General features: G+C 42.1%; 1 protein-coding gene across 5 annotated transcripts in view; it reads left to right on the top strand.

The window, feature by feature from the left end:
* The window catches only part of slit1a (slit homolog 1a (Drosophila)), an 83,021-nt gene that overhangs the window by 40,918 nt on the left and 22,439 nt on the right, over window positions 1-19,664 (top strand). For all 5 annotated transcript variants that reach the window (XM_006783918.2, XM_006783916.2, XM_006783917.2 and 2 more), the window contains 6 exons: window positions 6,433-6,504; window positions 7,265-7,336; window positions 8,340-8,411; window positions 9,194-9,357; window positions 13,148-13,295; window positions 17,319-17,390. In XM_006783918.2, the coding sequence (XP_006783981.1) occupies window positions 6,433-6,504; window positions 7,265-7,336; window positions 8,340-8,411; window positions 9,194-9,357; window positions 13,148-13,295; window positions 17,319-17,390 (600 nt within the window). The remainder of the gene's footprint in view (window positions 1-6,432; window positions 6,505-7,264; window positions 7,337-8,339; window positions 8,412-9,193; window positions 9,358-13,147; window positions 13,296-17,318; window positions 17,391-19,664) is intronic.

Here is a 19,664-nt window from a genome sequence, read left to right as displayed (position 1 = left end):
ACACAAAGCGTGTCAGCACATTAAAGTTTTTGTTTATGTCTTCAACACACAAGGCATGTTTTGTTAAGCTCAAAAATAGACTCATGACTCTTCAGACTTACCTTTCTTATATTTTGCTTTATTTTTGTGTGTTGTGGCCTCTGAGTGCTGATAATTGTCAAAATGCAACACCTTTCAAACTTCAAGGTTCTTTTTCTTTTAATTAAACTTTTTTTTTTTAATTAAACTTTTTAAAATCATAGTCACCTTTTGTGGCTTGCCTGCCACCTCCTTGTGTTGTTCCTGGGATTTTACCAGGTTAAGTCTCTGGTCCAAAAAAAGAGTATCGACATTAAAGTCACCTTCAAAATTTCCTTAAGTTCTAGTTTTTTCTCATCTCAGTTTGAATCCCAGGCCTTCACTTTAATTGCTAATAAACATTTAGGTAATTATGCCCCTGACAGAAGAATAAATGATATGTAGACATAAACAGTTTGTGTATGTTTGGCTTAGTTTCTCTATCTGAAAGCATTGCTCTCTATTTGCAGTTGTATCTTGACTCATTTGTTGGTACATTTCCACGTGCAATGAGTTCTTTTTGAAGCCCCACAGTTTGTTTATGTGGCTGTTTATATGTGTGTCTACTTGTGGGTTTTTACCATGCAGGGAGGAAGAAAGTAGTTAGCATTTAGTGGCAGCACACTGCCATTCTTTTAACAGCTCTCACACACCTCATTAACTCTCTTAATGAGTAAGTAATCAGACACATTCCCCCTCTGTCTTTCTGTCTTTTTCTCCCTCTTTAAATGGTAGAATAAAATTAAGAGCATTTGGCAAGGGTAAACATTTTCTTATCATGTAATCTAGTCGAGCTCTTGAGAAAACAAACACCCGGCCTAAAATAAATGCACTTACACAGGGACCATAGAGGGAAGTCTTTTAGAGAGATACTCTATTTATAATCTCCATAAAATTAAATTAATAATAAATGGATCAGGAGCTTCTTTTCATTGACTGCGATATTTTTAAAATAGGTTGAAATGTTTTCGTAGCTTGACTGTATAACTCTTTGTAAAAGAACAATGCAGGAAGAGGTGGACTGAAGAGAGAGTGATGAAATAAGGGCGAAAGGCTGTGAAGCAGCAACAGGAAATCTTCATCCCTTTCTGCATTACTGAGTTGCTGGCCTATGAAAAAAAGATTTCTATCCAGTGCATTTAAGTGATTTTCTTTGCCTGTGAAATTTAAAAGAGCTATCACCCAAACAAATCTCATCTCTTGATGGGAAGTGGTCCACACTTTCATACATGTGACAGCGTTTCGAAAATAGCTGGTTTTCCCCAAGTTATGCAGCAGTGAAAAGCAAACAAACAAATAAGATGTATTTATTTCCTTGCATATTTTTGAGAATATCTCTTTCAAAAACAACCTGAGTTGTTTAAGAAAAAGTATACAGAAAAGTAAAGTGTTAATAGTGACCAGCAGCTGTAGAAGGCATCAATGAAGTCAACAGAGTGCACACATCTTCTTAAAAGGCAGTTGAAATTTCTCCTAAGGAAAAGCTTTAAAACTAACATATCATAAATAGGATTTATCCTCCCATGTATCAAAACTTTTGACAGCCAAATGTGGAGGCACAAAGTCGGAAACTAAGAAATCTTTCGGTGTATGACAGAGGCAGTTATTTGTTTTCACATGTAAGCTCATGTGCAAATATTTCTATGTGCATAAAGGTCATTACGAGATATAAATTACACCCACACCAAATATCCTGAAGCTTTGCAGGTGTCAGCCACAAAAAGTGTATAAAAGCTGGACTGCCTTAAAAGTGAAGCCAATGCAGATGTGCCTTAAACTTGCTTTCTTCCTCATGATCATAAGAGGGCAACTTCAGGGATTTCCGAAAGAGGCCCAAATTAATAGAAGTTTATGGGGTATAACACTACTTTGCAGTTGATTTAGTGCAACACTCTGTTGGTGAGTTATTGGTTTAAAAAGCTACCTTTAATACAGCATAATGTTCATTTGGGTAATTATGGTCCCCTACAGGGCGGTGCCTCCGTAGTGTAGTGGTTAACGCACTGGCTTAGCAAGCAAAAGGTTTCTGCTTCCATTCCAGACAGAGACACTAATTCTTTTTTGGGATGTGTCAGCAAGAGCATCCAGTGTAAAACTCTGCCAAATCAAACATGACAAGGGATCAGCTCAAAGAAGCTTTCATGATCCCATATAGAGCAAAATAGATGAAATAAATCCAACTACCTTGTGATTATCAAGTTGCTACCATGTGAACATGTAGCTTCCTTGAATTTTAGTCAAAAAAATTTAATGCAAAAGCTGAAATGCCTGAAACTTTATACTTTGTTTTTAATTAAGTGACTGCTTCAGCCTCCCTAGATATTCATTTTGCCGTCGCAAACAATGATTAAAGAATTAAAAGAGTCACAGCGTGTCTTTACGCTGGCGTTTTGATCCGTATATTAACATGAAACCATAGTAGGTATGTGTATCATGAAGGTGTGTACAGTGTTAGTGTAGTGTACTGAGATAGAGATCAGAGGTTAATGATGTGAATCAGACAGGAACCAGACATTACCTTCAGCGTGGAGCTAATCTTCAGACCAGGCGCCTCGAGCTATGTCTGATAACATTGCTAATTATTTCAGATATAGACTCTGCGGGGATTCTTGTAAACCAGCATATCAGTAGCTAAGTTTATTGTCAGAGCAATTTACACTGATTAAACAATAAGATTGTTTGAGGTCCTGAATAAGTGAAACCTTAAAAAGCTTGACCGCAGTATATTAGAGACTGTAGTTCATACAGCGAAGACACACCTGAAAACATGTGTGTTACCGCATCATTACGGCAACAATGGGAATGAACTGTGAGCAACGTCACCCAGAAAGAGCCAGGGGTACATTAATGAACTAACTGCCCACTTGCATGGTATGTAGTGCATTAAGGTAAATGTATACCAGGTCTTGGCTCTTTTGAACACTCACTCTTGTTCACTCAAGCGTTGGATCACACACCTATGATGAAAAAAAGGCATGCTGCGTGCAGGAAATAAGGAAAGAAAAAGTTGTAGGTCTAACATTATTGCAGCAATCTGTAAAATGCATGGAGGCCTGGGCTTGGAGTAGAGGCTGAGGGACTGCCTCGGGATATTCTTCAACGCATTGTAATGAGTGTATGGAAGGAGTCTGGGCAGTGGCGACTGCTGCAAAGCCCTGGTGGCTTCTTCTACCCTGAACAGAGCTCTGCGAGTGTCATGAAGCCCGGAGGTTATAACCGCTATCCTTCGTCTCCTGACTTTATCTGCTCCTGCAATCCACTATCTGACTCTGAGGTTAGATAAGTCTGATGCAGTACACAGATTCACATATTAAAACATATGCGCTGGCCAGACACTCAAATCTAAGATGATTTCATGAAGAAACAAGGCACAAAGAAGATGGAAGTGGTTCCTCTTTAGTCTTTTGTAATTCCTGACTTTGCCAAGATGAGTTCTGAACTATCTTTGGGCTGCTGCACAAGTGATGCACTGTTGTGGTATTTGCTAAAAGGCTTTAACATTAGATTTACTGTCACTTGATTTTGTGTCAAACACCATGGTGACCATTATCTCTATTTGTGGTGACTGTTGTCATATAATCATGTCTGTTTTTGAATGGATCAGTGCTTCCCTGAAATCAGCTCGACTGAAATCAACTAATCAGAGATGTCAAAATTCTCAGCAGCAACACAGTTGGAGCCAAGCTTAGAAAATACCAGTGAGGGGCAACCACAGACTATGTAAAATACAGTATGGTCTCCCACAGAAATGTCCTGTTTGCCATTTTAGGAGTGTGTAAATGCAGAAATGTCGAGTTGCTAAATTTAATATTGTTCTGGCTCCTGTAGGAGTTTAACCCGTCGATAAATCCTTATAGAATACAGAAGACTTCAGACTCCAAACCATGACCACTGTGATTATTGTGTTAGATGTGACAAAGGGAGAGAAAGAAACATGCAAAGGGACAAAAGCAGTATAAGTAAATGAGATTTTCTGGCACTATAGATAGCATCATTTATAGTTTCATGGTTTTTTTTTGAGGGGGGGGGTGCACATTGTCCCAGAATAGACTTATATTTTTAAAGTGACCTCCCACGACCTCAGCACCAAATCCAGTCAAACAGCACCATAATTGGTAGTCTATAGATCACTCTAACCAATTGTGTTTTAGCATGCTAGCAGGATTGACGAGTTCACCCTAGAGCTATCATTTTACTACTTACAAAAATGGCATTGTCCTCATATCATCAGAGCTTTCCATCCTTTTCTCATGCCTGTCCCCATATTTATGTCTTTCTTCCTCTCCCAGCACCTACTGCCTCCGGCATTTAATGCCGCCTGAGCACAGCAATTTGTTGAAATTTCCCATTGGAGCCTGGGAGTGAACACACACATACAACCACCACACACAGAAAAGATATCCTCATATGTCTAGGGGCAAGAAGTCATTAACCAAATGTATGCAGAAGATCACAAAAGAGACATCTTTTGTGTGTTGGTGGTTTTCTTTTGTTATAGAAAGGTGAAGAGAAGGTGACGGGACTAATTAGTAATTAGAGTTCAGGTACAGGTGGACCTCCTTTGATAAGCGGCACCAATTCAGCCCGGGTGCCAGACTGACTCAGCTTTCATTTCTTCGCTCATGCTGTTTTGCCAAGAGAACAACAAAGGAGCTGGAGGGAGCACAACTGTTCTGGCTCTCATGCTTGCTAGTTAGGAGACATGAAGCCGGTTTGGTGTTTGGGATATGATCCTGCAAAATATGGCAGACTGACAAAATAGCTAGATTATTGTTGTGTAATTGCCTAAATTGCCTGCTAACTGTGATGCCCTATATCTCAATGAAAGCAGATGTTATGCAGATCTTCCGAGAGAATGTAACTCAGAAGCCTCACAGGATAAAATTAGAATGTGCCACCAGATGGAATATTTATGTTCTGTCTGAACGCGAGCCAGCGACGTGTGTGTTTCATTTGCACATCTGTACGTGCTCGTCAGGTTTTTGTGTGTTCAGAATAGCAGCCATATAAAGGGCTACTTATTTGTTCCTTTATCCGCTAAATAAAAGTGCCCCTAGCACGGTCATTCCCATGCAACATCATTGTAATGCCGTCTGTAAATGGAACAAGACTGTAAACACGGGGCAAGACCCTACAAGTCAGAGTAGACTGCCACAATTCAATCTGACCTCAATATTTTATGACATGGAATCAAACACACAAATTCCATTTTAATTGTGGTGTATTTGCAGTGGCCTGCATAGTACTCTTTTAATTTTTGCTGTACCGTAAAGAAACAACCACCCATTCATTAGATGGATTGAGCAACACAACCGCTGTAATGCGTTTTACTCCCCTCTTTTGTATCCTGCCGAAACAATGTCTGTGCGATATTCATTCCCGGGAACATTCTGGAAAGCATCACCCAGTGGGAACACTATGTGAGACTGTGTGTCTTGGGAACTCATTTTAGCATTACCCCATGGGGGTTTTAGCGTGGATATTTGTTGTGTGCATCAGAGGATTGCATGCTGCGGTGCGCATGAACATTAACTAAGCAGGAGTCATCAAAGTCTGATTCTGGTGTTGTGCCTTAGCCCTTCTGTGGGTGACCATAAGTGCTCTGTTTACATCTGTCCGGGCTGTGGGAGTCTTCCTTGCATGAGGCAGGAGCCTCTCTGGTATCAGCCAAGAGTTTCCCTGAGTAGAGTATGTACAGAAGATGGTTACATGCTTTCTGAGTCAGGTTAGCTCACAATTTAAACAATAGGCAAAATACTGTGCCAATTAAAATAGGTCTTGTGCTTCAAATACTGCTCTTCTCACTGTTCGGGTTGATTATCACACACACACACACTCACACACACACACCAAATATTATATGGGAAAATAATGCTCTTTGTGCTACTGCGGGAACACCACCAACATCTCATTGGTCGCTGCCCAGCTGTCTGTCTGCCCAACTGTCTGTGAACTGGTGCCTCACACCAGTGCATGGTCAGGGCACAGTGAACAAATTATAGCCTGAGTGAATATTGAATAATACAGCCAACAACAAAAAAAATAACATCTTCATTATGAATGAGTTGGCCATGCAGTATCACACCTAAGGGTGTTGGCAGAAGGAAAAAAAATGCCCATAGCGTTCCTGTTCTGCACCATTGAGTGTGTTAAAAGAAGGAGCGACACTGAATAGAGTTTGATTCCTGCTGCTAGCAAAGCATGCTTAAACACTAGAAGTGAAAGGTTCACAGAGGAAATTGCTGGAACATGTTAACATTGCTTCCGAAATTGAGTTATATTGGACACACATCCTCTCAAACTAAAAAAGACCAAACCAAAGCGATAATCGAGGATGGATTGTCTCTAACCGATGCCTTCTTATTGTCTCCGCAGAGATCTGAGCGAGAACTACATCCAGTCCATTCCCAGAAAAGCTTTCAGGGGAGCTACAGACATCAAAAACCTGTGAGTACCTCACTCTTTCCAGGGTAAATGTGCTCTGCCCTGCAATGAACAGTTATCTTCATTATTAAATAAGGATGGGTCTATAGAAGCTTAAAAAAAAGTTATGAGGTTATGATGAGTGCAACCAAAAAGTCTAGAAACATCTGAAAGTAACCACATTTACAAACTGAAAAATACATGGAAACAGTTAAGTGATTAAAAGTCGCTTAAGGAAGTATAAAAAATAACTGGTTAATTAGTTATTAACATGATTCTAACATTGCAGTTATGGCAAGTCAATGAAGAGTCAAGCAAGATTATACAGAATAAATTATTATATTACAAGCTACTGTAAATGAACATTTTGCAATATTTATCCAGTCGGGTTAATGGCCTTTGGTAACCGTAAAACATTATGTACATGTCGGTATGTGTAATTTCAGCAGACTGTGCATCACACTGATTAAGTAGACTATCTACCTCACACACGCTCACACACACACAGAGCTCCCCAAAGGCGTCTTGTAGCAACACTGATTTGCATCTTCGCACGGACACATACTGTAGATTTATGAGGTGTATCGATGCAGATAAACAATTAGTGAAGTGCTACTCTTGGGGTTACAAGAGCTGAGATGACTAAACCAGTATTGATTTACCACAATCCATCAGTGTTCTGCTCACTGTACCCATGATTACAAATAGCCTATAGGGAGGCGGAAAGATTGTTTACTGTATGTGCCTCGTGTAACAAAAGCTCTCTCTTGTGTGTGATCTGCAGCCAGCTGGATAAAAACCACATCAGCTGCATAGAGGACGGAGCCTTCAGAGCTCTGAGAGGCTTGGAAGTGCTGTAAGTATCTGAAGTGATGCTATTCATCCAACCCAGCCTTCTATTGTTCCATTAAAGCACTTAGTTAAATTAAGACATTGTTTTGGCCTCGCTAATAAGCATAACTAACAAAGCACAGGCCTGGCTTATACCAAAATACCCCCCTGTGGGCCTCACGAGGGGGGCCAGCATCATGGAGACCAAGCTCCATTAAGTCACAGTTGACAGCAGTGTTCCCTTCGATCACATTAACACCCCCCACCCGCCCACCACTTCACCTCCATCTACACATCACCCACTTCTGGGCAGGCCATCTGACATTTGGGGGTTCCTACCATTTTACAAAAAAAAAAGAAAAAAAGAATCGTATTCAAGTTAGCACTCAATCCTCCGTGCATGGTGACCATGCTTAGCAGTTTTTGAACATTCAATTAATCCTCCCTTGTCTAAAGTGTCCAAGCGGTTTCTGTTAGAGCTCTCCACCTGAAACAATTTAGACTTACAGTTCAGGCAGGGGACGAGGGCACTTTGACAGGCTTGCTATTTTGATAGTAAAAGGCTGTTTTGCATGTGTGTTTGTGTATGAAGGGTTTGAAAAAAGTGACAGCTGCTGTCATGACATGGAGGAAATAGTCGTAGGCTTGTCACAGTGGTACAAGCAGGGATAGGGGGTTGTTTTGATAGGGTCTGTATTTATAGGTTCGTGGGGGGAGGAGGACAGCTTGCGTTGAAAGGGGGTAGCAGGTTGAAATATTGCAAAGGGTTATTAGGCTGATTGAAATGACCCAATTCTCTTTCTGCAGCTGATGCCCAGAGTTCGATGAAAGTGTTGTGATCAGGACTGTGAGCTTGCCTGTGCATATTTGCATGCATGAATGTCTGCATCTGCGAGGAATAAGGTGCTAGACTCCTGATAGGCCAGGAGAAGAAAGAGAGACAGGGCGAGAGTTTCAAAGAGACGGAACAGAAGAGAACTGATTCCAAAAAGTTTACTGATGCTAAAATCTTGTTTTCTTTTTCACAGAACGCTGAACAACAACAACATCAGCAGCATCCCCGTCTCTAGCTTCAACCACATGCCCAAACTACGGACTTTGTAAGTCTCACAAATCCCACCACTTTTCTACTGATCCGGAGATATTTCCCATAAAAATAAAACAATATTCCACACACAAACAGGCAAAGTAGAGAAAGGGCCGAGTCCTGTGTGATTTCAATGGGAGTAGACAGGTTCTGTCATTCCAGTCAATGTTGGGTGGCAGCCATAACCACAGAGTACCACAGAAGGGTCTGTAGCAATGCCAGGGGCCATTATTCCCTCCATCTAAAGACAACAACTGGCCCAGATAGACACAAATAGCCCCACAAGTCTATTGTGTATTGTGCATTGTATGTGATTACTAAATCTGAAATTATGCACAAATTAAAACAATTATGCCTGCTGAAACTCTGGACCGTGACTCCACTGCTCTTGCGGTGACATTTTAGGCTCCCAGTGGGGTAGTATTATATGGCTTTTCTGTTTGTGTGCACACCATGTGTCTGCACACATGGGTTTGCGAGTTAACACACATGCTCCAGAGGTCCACCTCACCACGGCAAGAGTTATTCTGGACAGGCACAGCACTGCAGGAATGCAGTGTTTGGAGTAGGTTTAGAAAAGACCTCTTTAGTGTTCCTCTTTTTTAGTAAGTGTCATTTATAATCATCCGTGCAGCGTATCATTTGTGTTTTGCCACAAGGATTGGATGTAATGAGTTGTAGGAAAGAATAGACACGTTTTATGCTATTTATGTCTTCAGCTTGTGGTATTTTAGACAGAAAAGGAAAACTTCTTCAATCAATCAACTTTTCTTTTTTTTCCCTGTCATTTAACAGCCGTCTCCACTCGAACAATCTGAACTGTGACTGTCACCTGGCGTGGTTGGCCCAGTGGCTCAGGCAGAGGCCTACAATTGGCTTATTCACACAATGCACTGCCCCTCCTGAGCTCAGAGGACTTAATGTGGCAGAAGTACAGAAGCATGAATTCAGCTGCTCAGGTAAGATACACTTACAATGAACTTTTGGCCACCATCAATGCATTTTCTAAAAGTTTTTTTTGTGCAAAAGGCAGCAAACAAAATGGTTCTTTATGACATCGTCTCCCTGTGGAGTAAATCTTTTATGCTCCCCTGGTCACACTGACACAAAAACACAGGAAGTATCCTGTGTTTTTGTTTCAATGTGTATTCACCTGGCAGCCACATGATAACCTGGCAACCCCATGCTCTCTTCTGGCCTTTGCATGAGTGCCCACCTCTTGAGGAGCTGGCGCTGTTGCAAGGAAAATGCCCAGCACACAGCTGGAGTGATGGCTGCCCCCATTGACAGTAGACCCTCTCCTCAATTTGTCATTATTTATAGCTTCTCACCTTCTAGCACAAGGATAATTGTGGCTTTGAAATCACTATTTCTTTTGCAGTGTGTGCGCATGTGTGCGTGTGCACGTGTGTGTGGGAGACAGAGAGAGCATGTGCATGTGGGTGTGTCATGCCGTGCATTGGGGTTATCATATCCGGACAATGGAAAAACAGCATGAGAACCTCCACTCCCCACAAGGCCATCTCACTTGCAACACCAGCTGCGAGGGGTGTTTGTGTCTACGTTTGTGTGTGTGTGTGTGTGTGTACCTCTCTCTGTCTCTGTCTCTCTCCATGGGTTGTGATTTTTACGCAGCCATACGGCGTGACAGCACAGATCATTAACTATTCATCGCCCAGGGAAAGAGACTCAAAGCGTGGGAGTGTAACGATTCCAGATACGAAAGGGGAGCAGGGGGTGTCAGGGAAATTTGGTTTCTGATAGGATACTGATACAGAAAGTTGAGGACTCGAATGATGGAGAGCTGTAGTTCATGTAGCATACATATAAGCTGCTGTTGTGCAAAAATACCTAAAAAAGTTAGGAGTGTTGTAGACAGACAAACATTGATTTTTTTTTTCTTTTTTTTGAGAGTGTCAATAGCTGATCGTTTTTGTGCCTGCTAACACCAGCAGGAAATCTACCGCTACTATGTGTTTGTGTGTGTAAGTACACAGTGATGCACACACACAAACACATACTCCCAGTTTCTTCTTGAGAGGATGAGTGACCAGAAGTTGAACTCCCAGTGAAGGACTCATTAGGGACTGGCTTGCTGGCACACACATACTCCTGTTTTTTTTTGGGGGGGGGGGGGTTAGTATTTTTGATGTTCAGCACTGTGTGGTTGTGCGTGTATTTAGTGTGAGCTGTGACCAGGCCAGGCCACCTGCGGGGGATTTGGGGCGGGGTGGCGCTGTGTTGGAAGAAAAGAAGATGGAGAAGTGAGGCATGTTGCTGTTATGAGAGGCAGGAGAAGGAAAACGGGGTACAGTGTGTTATTCATCGATTCGAAATATGATGAAATTCTGCAGCACCCTGTGTTATGACTCACTTTCTTTCAGTCCCAGTTTTAGGCTGGAAAGCACCACTGTATTGTAAATTTTTGCCTGTAATGAGCAGAGTAACACATTTACTGCTTCGCTTTGAGGAAAAATATTTTTCCAGGCAGTGATTTATCATCAGTCCCCTTTAAAAATGGGGTCATTCTTTAACAGTTTAAAAAAACATTGCTGTGTGCTGTATACTATTACTTAATGATTTTAAAAAAAATGGAAAAGCGGCTTTAAAAAGTACTAAATCCAGGTGAAAATTGGATTTTAAACAACATTTGCAGAATAAACACTCCTTCTTTAACTTTCTAAATGCTTGAAGGGACTGCTGTGCAAAACCAGTCACTCATTTGCGTTATCTCACAAATTTCTGCAGCGAGATGCATTTTCTGTTCTTCAAACAATTTTGTTTCTTTCAAAAAGGTTTTTAGGTTTGAAATCTGGCTGAAAATCTTTTTTCCCCTTAGCTGTAGCCAATTGCACAAGCGTCAGTTTCTGCTTTAGGATACAGTTACTCCCGTTTGTCTTCATGGGCTTTTCTGTGTGTTGTTTTATTCAAACCAAACATTACGCATAACTCCCATGATCGTTTGCAGCAGATCAAACCCAAAGTTAAAAGGTTCTTGTGCCAACATCATGCTCTATATGACAGAAAATGGATGACTAATTCGACCGCATAACTGCTCTCACAATATAATACAAAAGTAAAAATATTGTGTTTGAGATGAATAATTAATAATAAATTGCTTCAGGGTTGAATACAATACAGCTCTTGTAGTGTGAAACAGGAATTACCCTATAAAAAACTGCAGAGGAGACAAATGGGAAGAGGCCAGCGATGGAGGGGAGTTAAATATCAAGACTTGTGAGCACATGGACAGAAGCTAATGGTTACAGTGATAAAGAGGCTGAAAATGAGGATGTTAAAAGGGAGTCTGAAAGCACAGGTGGAGCAGGGGAAAACTGCTGGAAGAAGGAAAGCAAATTAAAGAAGGGCAATGGGAAGGTAACTGGGTAGCAGAGAAGGCGAATTGGAGAGATAATGGGGGATAGGCAGGAAAAAAAAACAGGGGAGGAGCAAACATCAAACAGCTTCACCTCAAGTGTACCTGTCACAGAGCTGTCATTGTTAAGGGCGCTCCAGCTGTGCTCTGCACTCCCCCTGATCCCAGGCCTGTCAGATATGCCATGTTGGATCAGAAGCGAGTTTTTCTCTGCCCTACACCTGATCCCAGATCTGTCAAACCTCTGCCGTCCTCTGATCACAGTGCCTCATATCACATGTGCTGAGGGACTGTACCAGTGTCACACTCGCGATGATAATCGCTGACTTGATTCCCAGATGTGTCGAAGCATTCCGTCCCATCAGGTAATTGATTATGATTGACCAGATGTATGAAGTCTGACCTTAAACATGTCTTATTAGCTAAATGGTCCAAACGCTCGCGCCAGTAATTTCATGGTAAACCATAATGATTCTGGAGTTATGCTTTCTCTGTCACCGACTTTCACCATCACTCACTCTGTCTTCCTCTCGCTGAATGTCTACTCCCACTTGGCTCTCTCGCCAACATTTTTCCACACAAGCTGAGCGATAGATAGGAACGCGATCAAATATTCATGGTTTGAAACTTGGATTAGTAATGCTGTGTAAATGAGGCCATTTAAAAGTCTGTTTTATTCATTTTATCTGGGTTAGACTTGCGTACACACATCTTGTACGCACACACCAAACACGCTGTACTGGCAGCGCAAGCGCCTGCTCTTCACCACACTGTTGACAGTGCCATAGCTATTTGAACAGGTATCTAGAGACAGTATGACGGGTTGTGTGCTCTGTATGCAAATTAAAAAGTTGAAGCTTTTTAGAAGTGGAGAGGTGGGGGGTTGTAAAGCTGAATGTGCAGAATGGCATCAGTTCTTCCCAGAGAACGCAGACTCAGGAGGAATATTTGCGAAGAGATCAATGGATGTTATTGGGAGACCTTCAATTGCCACTCCAGCTCATTCAAGCGCTTTCTCTCCCCTACATCTACTTCGGCACTGCTTTGATATATAACCTAGTTTCTTACCCACTGATTCTAAAAGCTATGTAAGTCTTTTTCTTTTATTTGTTTTATTCATCCCTAGGAATGCGTGTTCATTTGCAATTCAGCTTATAAAACACAAAGGCTTGATGACTTGAGTAGCCGCATAAGAGTTTGAGCCTCAATTAGGAGCATGAGGGGCTTTTATATCACCACAGAAAGATCTCCAGCAATTACATCCATTACATCTTGTTATCCTGAAACCAACAAATTCACCTGTGCTCACACACCTGTAGCAGCTCCACATTCCTCTCTTTTATGCATATCCTTCCCTCTGATTGTCTCTTCAGGACACCAGGAGTCTTCAAGCCCGCAGCCTTGCAGCACTGGTGGAGGCTCTTGTCCTGCCATGTGTACCTGCAGTAACAACATCGTGGACTGTAGAGGAAAAGGTCTGACTGCCATCCCAGCAAACCTGCCTGAAAGCATGGCTGAAATGTGAGCGCACTACTTCTTTCTTTATCAAACATGTGACAAAAAACAGCTTTTACAAAAGAAAAAAAAGTCTTCAAATAAAAACCATCTGTGTCTGAAAAATAATAAGTGCAAAATCTGATACTGCCTGAAAACTTTAGAAATATACATTTTTCATGACTGCTGCACTGCAGCTATCACAAATGTCCATAATTCTTTGCAGAGTGTTCTCATGGACGAGTGACTGACATGGAAAAGATTCATTATAAACTCCTCAAAAATTCTTAACATTCTTAATTTAATTCTCTTTGCATCAGTCAACATTTTCTTTAATTGTAGGGGTTTCACAAGGCCGGGGGAGATATGAGCATGCTTGTTTTATGTACGCATGCTGTTCTGGGTTAGTTTTTTCAGCATGAATCACCTGGCAGGGCATTCATCATTTTACTGTGCACTGAGAACGACACATACAGTCTTACGGTCGACTCTAGATTGAAACTGCATGCTCTTATCAGCTCAGATGGCTGTGAACCACATGCGAGTGCTTTACTAACATCCCTCCCTCAGTTTATCAACCCTCCAACATCTGTCTGAGTATTAACTGTTTACGGCCCAGGAATGCATGGCTAGACTTTTCAAACGAGTCTTTTTTTCTTTATCAGGCTTTCATGCCACTGCATGAAATGGCACTGCAACATTGTGATTTATGCATGGTGAGAAAAAAGGAGGATGAAGGGAGCAAGCCAGCGGTCGCATTGCATGTTCTTCTAAGGAGCATGTGTGTCGTTAGGAGGACACAGCAAGTTTCTAGGTCTCCTCCTCCCCATGGGGTCTGTTTATAAATACCCAGCTACCATGGAAGTCACAGATCCCATGTTCCCCAACAACCCTGACCCATTTCTAGTGCAGTGGCGTTCTGAATTTCCTAATTTGGACATGCTGGTCCACACTTCTTGTTCTTGTCTAATTAAATGACCACCCAAGAAATACAGAGACATTTCTAAAAGCTAGGCTTCAGGCATCTTGCATTTTTACTTTTGGGATATAATTAATTCAGCCTGATCTTTAGTCCTGGTCTACAAACTGTAAAACATGGAAAAATTGAGACGCAGTTTTGCAATGTTTTATGGTTTGTAGACCTCCTCAGCATGCCCTCCAGTTATAATGTTCCACAAGTGGGATATCATACACACTGATATGATCTATGAGACTAATAACCAGTGAGCTGCACTAATGGGTGACCAGGGAAGCTTCTGAAGGATAGCTCTATCATGCACATGTTTTATAGAGAGTGGAGTCTATCTGGATAGCAGATGGGTTAGGCCATGTTAAAACCTTCCCTGCCCTTCACATCTAATTGGTCCTTTACTGTGTTCTGCTAATAAACTCTACTATGCTCTGACTCATCTTTTACAAGACCACAAAGGTAAATCACTCTGTTATATTGTGCCTATTCTGTCCTGCCCATCAGGGCCTTACCTTACAGGTTTAATTCCCACAATTTTCTTTCCTGTACCCGTGTCTCCTCCTCTCTTCATTTTTTTTATCACTACATTTCACTCTGTCCTCCCTTCCTCCCTCCCCCCATTGCCAAATTTCAAGGAAACAAATCAATGCCGAATAACTAAAAAGGAGGGGGTTGAGGCGGTGGTCCGTTCTGTAACTTGGTGCAGCAGGTTTGATCTGTGCTTGAAGTTCATTATAAAATCAGTTGCAATTACAGCAAGGGCGGCTGCTAGATATCAAGGCTAGCCTAATACCTTGTTAATGAGGCCCTCTGTAACTCACGAACACACACGCATGCTGCTCTCATTATGTACAAATCGGAGGATTGCGAACCTCTCTGCCCCGTTTTACCCTAATGAATGCCAGTGTTGTGTTTATGGCTGCCGAGGATGTGAGCTGGTTTCTGGTCCTCTGTCTTGTGAAACCAGGCCCAGTTAGCCTGAACGCTACCACAACAGATTATTATGTGCCATAGTCCCCGTCTGCAATGAGTGAATGCTGCCATAAAATTCTCCCCCCTGCCTTTCATCCACACCGCTATGGCTCTGCCATCTACTTCTTACTCACGCACTCACTGGGTGAATACCCAAAGGCATAATGTGTTTCCCCTTAATGAAAACCATGCCCAGGCCCTAATGAAAAGGATGAAGAACATTGATTAGACTGATACAAACAAGAGAACGCACACACACTCAGACACACATACAAATGTTGAGCCTGATAAATTGGATGCGAACCATTGATCGTCTGTCCACTGGCAACTCTGAGAGATTCTATCTTATTTTTTTCCTGTCTGCCAATTGGACGGAGTAGCTCCTGTGTTGATTGCAGGGATTAAGTCGCTTCCACATATTGATCTGGAAGGAGTGACAATGTGAGAGCTTAAAAGTTGTCAGGCAGGCAGTGTGTGTATATCCTTGTCTGGCTCAGAGAAACACACCGGGATACCACAGCATGTAGGCATGCTTATACACAGCAGACGTATGCATACACATACAAACATCATGTAGAGTGCCAGACTGGTTTGGACCAGTCGGACAGACTGGTTGATGAGAGAAGGCGCTAAAGCCACTTGGCCCACCACTCTGCCGCATGGTGAGGGCAGAGGAACCACAGTGCTGTCACTCCTCTCTAAATCCACAGACTCGCTGGGACATTCAGACAAAAACAGACAGAGAGAGCATGTCCACCACAGGAATCTGTGGTCTGGAATCACTGCTATCCTGAGAATGTCAGTTGGATTTCTATATCTCTCCTTAAAGGCCACTCCTTTTGAAGGGGAAAGATTCTTGATTACCCAAAAAATAATAAAAAAATGTGGAAACCCCAAATTGTTAACTGTTGTGGCTAATGTCCCAACAAAACATTTACCCCCCATGGATAGAAATAAACATAGCAATGCAGAAGGGCTAAGAGGCATGTAGTAAATCTGAAATGCCTCTAACGGAGTAATTAAATCCTGTGGAAATGGTTGCACGCCAAGAAGTCACATACTTAAGAAGGTGATGGTTAAATCTATCAACAGCCATCCTTTGGCCAAAGAGTTTTGCAGATTTTAAAATATTTCTCATTTCCCTGTGGTGACAAATAGCATCTTAATGATTTTTAGATTCTGCCGTAACCGCCCGCCCACCGCAGGCCCATGCCTCATGGTCTGCAGCCAGTCCCTCTGCTGGGAGGCAGAATGGTAGACCAACCAGACAGGCTTGCAGCTGGCTCCCTCTGGGCCCTGCTAAGCCTTGGTAAGGACAGTTTTAAAAGCTGTGAACTGACCTGCAGATAAACAGCCCTCTGCCAGCTACACAAGGGAATTGGTCTGGGACTTAGCTGGGTCCTAAGTAGCAGTTTGAAACGCACATATGCATACCCGCTCTAATGGGATGTCTATTTCCCTGGGCACATCTGAGACTGATTAGAGTCGGTTACTGCTCTGTACTACATGCCCAAGTGTATGTTTGTCTGTGTATTAATTTCATTCTTTGACAGTTGTTTTATGGTAAGATTTTTTTTCCGAGCGCTTTCCTTGTCAACTTTACTTCAGCAGCTCTTAGGCTCAGAGGAAAAAGTAAACTCAAAGAAGCAATATTTCACCCTGCTGCAAAGGTTTCAGTAGACACTTTGCAGACACCCTGAGGATAACAGCGAATTTAACAAGAACAAGTGAGATCATTATTGATCTCAGGATCACATATGAGAACATAAGTGCTGGAAACTGTAAATGCTATCTCACAAAGAAATATGACTTTTAGTTTTTTTTAAAAAAGGCCTTAACACTCTCACACAAACCAAGACCGAGCATTTTCCCCTCCAGTCCTATTCCTCAGCACTTTAGCATTCACACTGTTTATTGGTTCTGAGGATGTTATGACTCCAACATGCCTGGACCTATTACAGCTGGGGAATAGATCTCCACTAATATAATCAGGCCAATCACTAAGGGTCGGAGGTGATTACTCAACTCTGTTAACATGGAGAACTCTATTGTTTGTTTAAATAACACTATATCTTCTTCTCCTCTCCTCTCCACTTCTCTCCTCTCAGACGTCTGGAGCAGAATGGGATTAAGTCTGTTCCACCCGGAGCCTTCTCTCCCTACAAGAAACTGCGTAGGATGTAAGTACATCAGTACACTCACCCTCAGGGCTAAATAATACAGATGAGAACGAGAAGTTTAGGGCTGGAAAAAGAAGCGACAATTGGCGGTCTTCTCATTCCACATCCAGGGAGCATGAAGTATTTATTTTGTCTGTGCCTTAAGAACAAATTCTTGTTCTCAGACTGGTGGCATGGAAAGCAAGCACTCACATCCTACATGAGCGTAATAACAGCTCTCATTTTTTAGTGCTATATACTGGTATTCCCCTGGTTAGTGTTGTGTCCAGTCTGAGTGTGTGTGTTGTGTGCCTGCGTGGGCAAACTGCAAACCACCGGCTGGGACGATGATGATGAGGGGACAGAGAGTGTGTTGGAATGAGGGCTGAGGCTTCGTTCTCTGAACAGTGACAGGCGGGCAGTTAAACACGGAGTGGTTTTTCACCCGTTGAGCCAGCTGTCCAGCCAACTAGCCAGCACACAACCAGGCAGCCAAACCCGTACCTCCAACACCACCAGATCTGACTGACAAAGCAGCAGGGAGATGGAGGAAACCGGAGGTCAGGGAGTTTTTCTGTCCTTCTTAAAGGAATTCTCACGGTTTTATCATCCATCCCCGGGGACAGTTTGAAGTTCAGATGAGGTGAACAGAGAGCAGTAGACAGAGCAAAGCAGCTGCTGTCTTAATGTAGCTCCAAGGTAATCCCCAAAATATTTTATATTTTATACTAAAAATAATTATTTTTTTTGTTTGAGGCTATACTATATATTGGAAAAAATGTCAGCAATGACAAACCAGACTATCCGGTGTGTCCAATGTCTATGTTAAGCTTGAATAAATCCCTTAAACTAAAAAGGTATTGCAGTAACAGTAAGATTAGCAACAAGAAAAAAGTCATTATGTTTAACTGAATATTGTTACAACCATTTAAAGATATACATAGAAATTAAAGCAGGGTTTTTTGTTGAATTACAAATGCAACAAATGCATAAAAACTTGAACCTGGTACAGAAATGCAACAAATTAAGCAACTTACATCCTATTCAAGCAACTAATCACTGAAGATTTAATGACAGAGTCATTCTCAAGCAAATCAAATGCAGTTCAAAGCGATTCACAAGCACAAGAGACCCTACCCTAAGCTCAGACTTACAGGAAATTAATGGTACTTATATAGTGCTTTTCTACTCATGCACTTTGTACAACATAGCTCATTCAAACAAGCGAATGCGGTATGCGTCTCTATAACTATACATTCGTACTCCACTGGACACAGCTTGATGTTCAGTATCTTGCCCAAGGATGCTAAAGATGGGAGACTGGAGCACCCAACCACTAACGATTAGCTGATGACCTGCTCTACCTCCTGAGCTACAGCCATCCCTATTAGTGGCATATTTATCTGATTTTTCTAGAGGTGCCAAACCCAATCTGAACGCCTCAAAAACAGAGACAAAATGTATCTAAATCAGTGGTCTTGATCTGTTCTTCTTAACATACATGACCTGCTACTGCTGCTCATTCTGCTTTTAGCAACAACAATGCATGGTCACGTATCTTTGTTGACCCTAGAGGCTCTATTGATTCAGCTGGCTATATAGTCGTAATGGCTAGGCCAGTCCTATGTCCTACACCCTGAGCACACAGTATGCAGACAGCATCTATACATTATGATGAATGTCTCTTCAGATTCATCATATAATCTTAACCGGGCTTTCTGGAAAATGACTCACTCAGAGAGGTTCAATATTTAATTAAGAGGCAAAATCAGCTGAGTAAAAGTTTGTTAAAGGCTATTGTGCACTTGTCTGAGCGTTTGCTATTCGTGGTTTGTGCGCCGCTTGTGCTGACCCTGCATGTCCTTTTCTTCCAGTAAATGTCAACCCCACACATTCTCTCTCACCTTGTCCCAGTTTGAATGACCTACACATGAACCATCCCTTTAGACAGGGATGCAGCAAGCGGCCTCACTCACCGCCACATGCGCAAACACGCTAGTGTCTGAGTTTACAGACACACACCAGTGCACATGTTGGCTCCTTTGCTGCGTTTTCATTTCCAGGAAACCTCAGTCCTTTGCAAAAAGACAAATGGGCACTTATTTAACTGTTACCCCCAAATGAGAAAATATCCCTCTTCTTCACCACATGATGATTTCCCTTCAAAGGTATCCAGTCGACTCGAGTTCAGTCCACATACTCCATTAACTCTGTCTCTCCATCTGTCTTTCTCCATTTCTGTCCCACTGTTCCTCGTTTACTGTTGCATTTATTCACACAGACATGCACGCACAT

Source organism: Neolamprologus brichardi, chromosome 13 (assembly GCF_056152115.1).
Source record: "Neolamprologus brichardi isolate AB-2024 chromosome 13, ASM5615211v1, whole genome shotgun sequence".
In the NCBI taxonomy this organism is placed as follows: domain Eukaryota; kingdom Metazoa; phylum Chordata; class Actinopteri; order Cichliformes; family Cichlidae; genus Neolamprologus; species Neolamprologus brichardi.
This window is presented reverse-complemented; position numbering and strand designations above follow the sequence as displayed.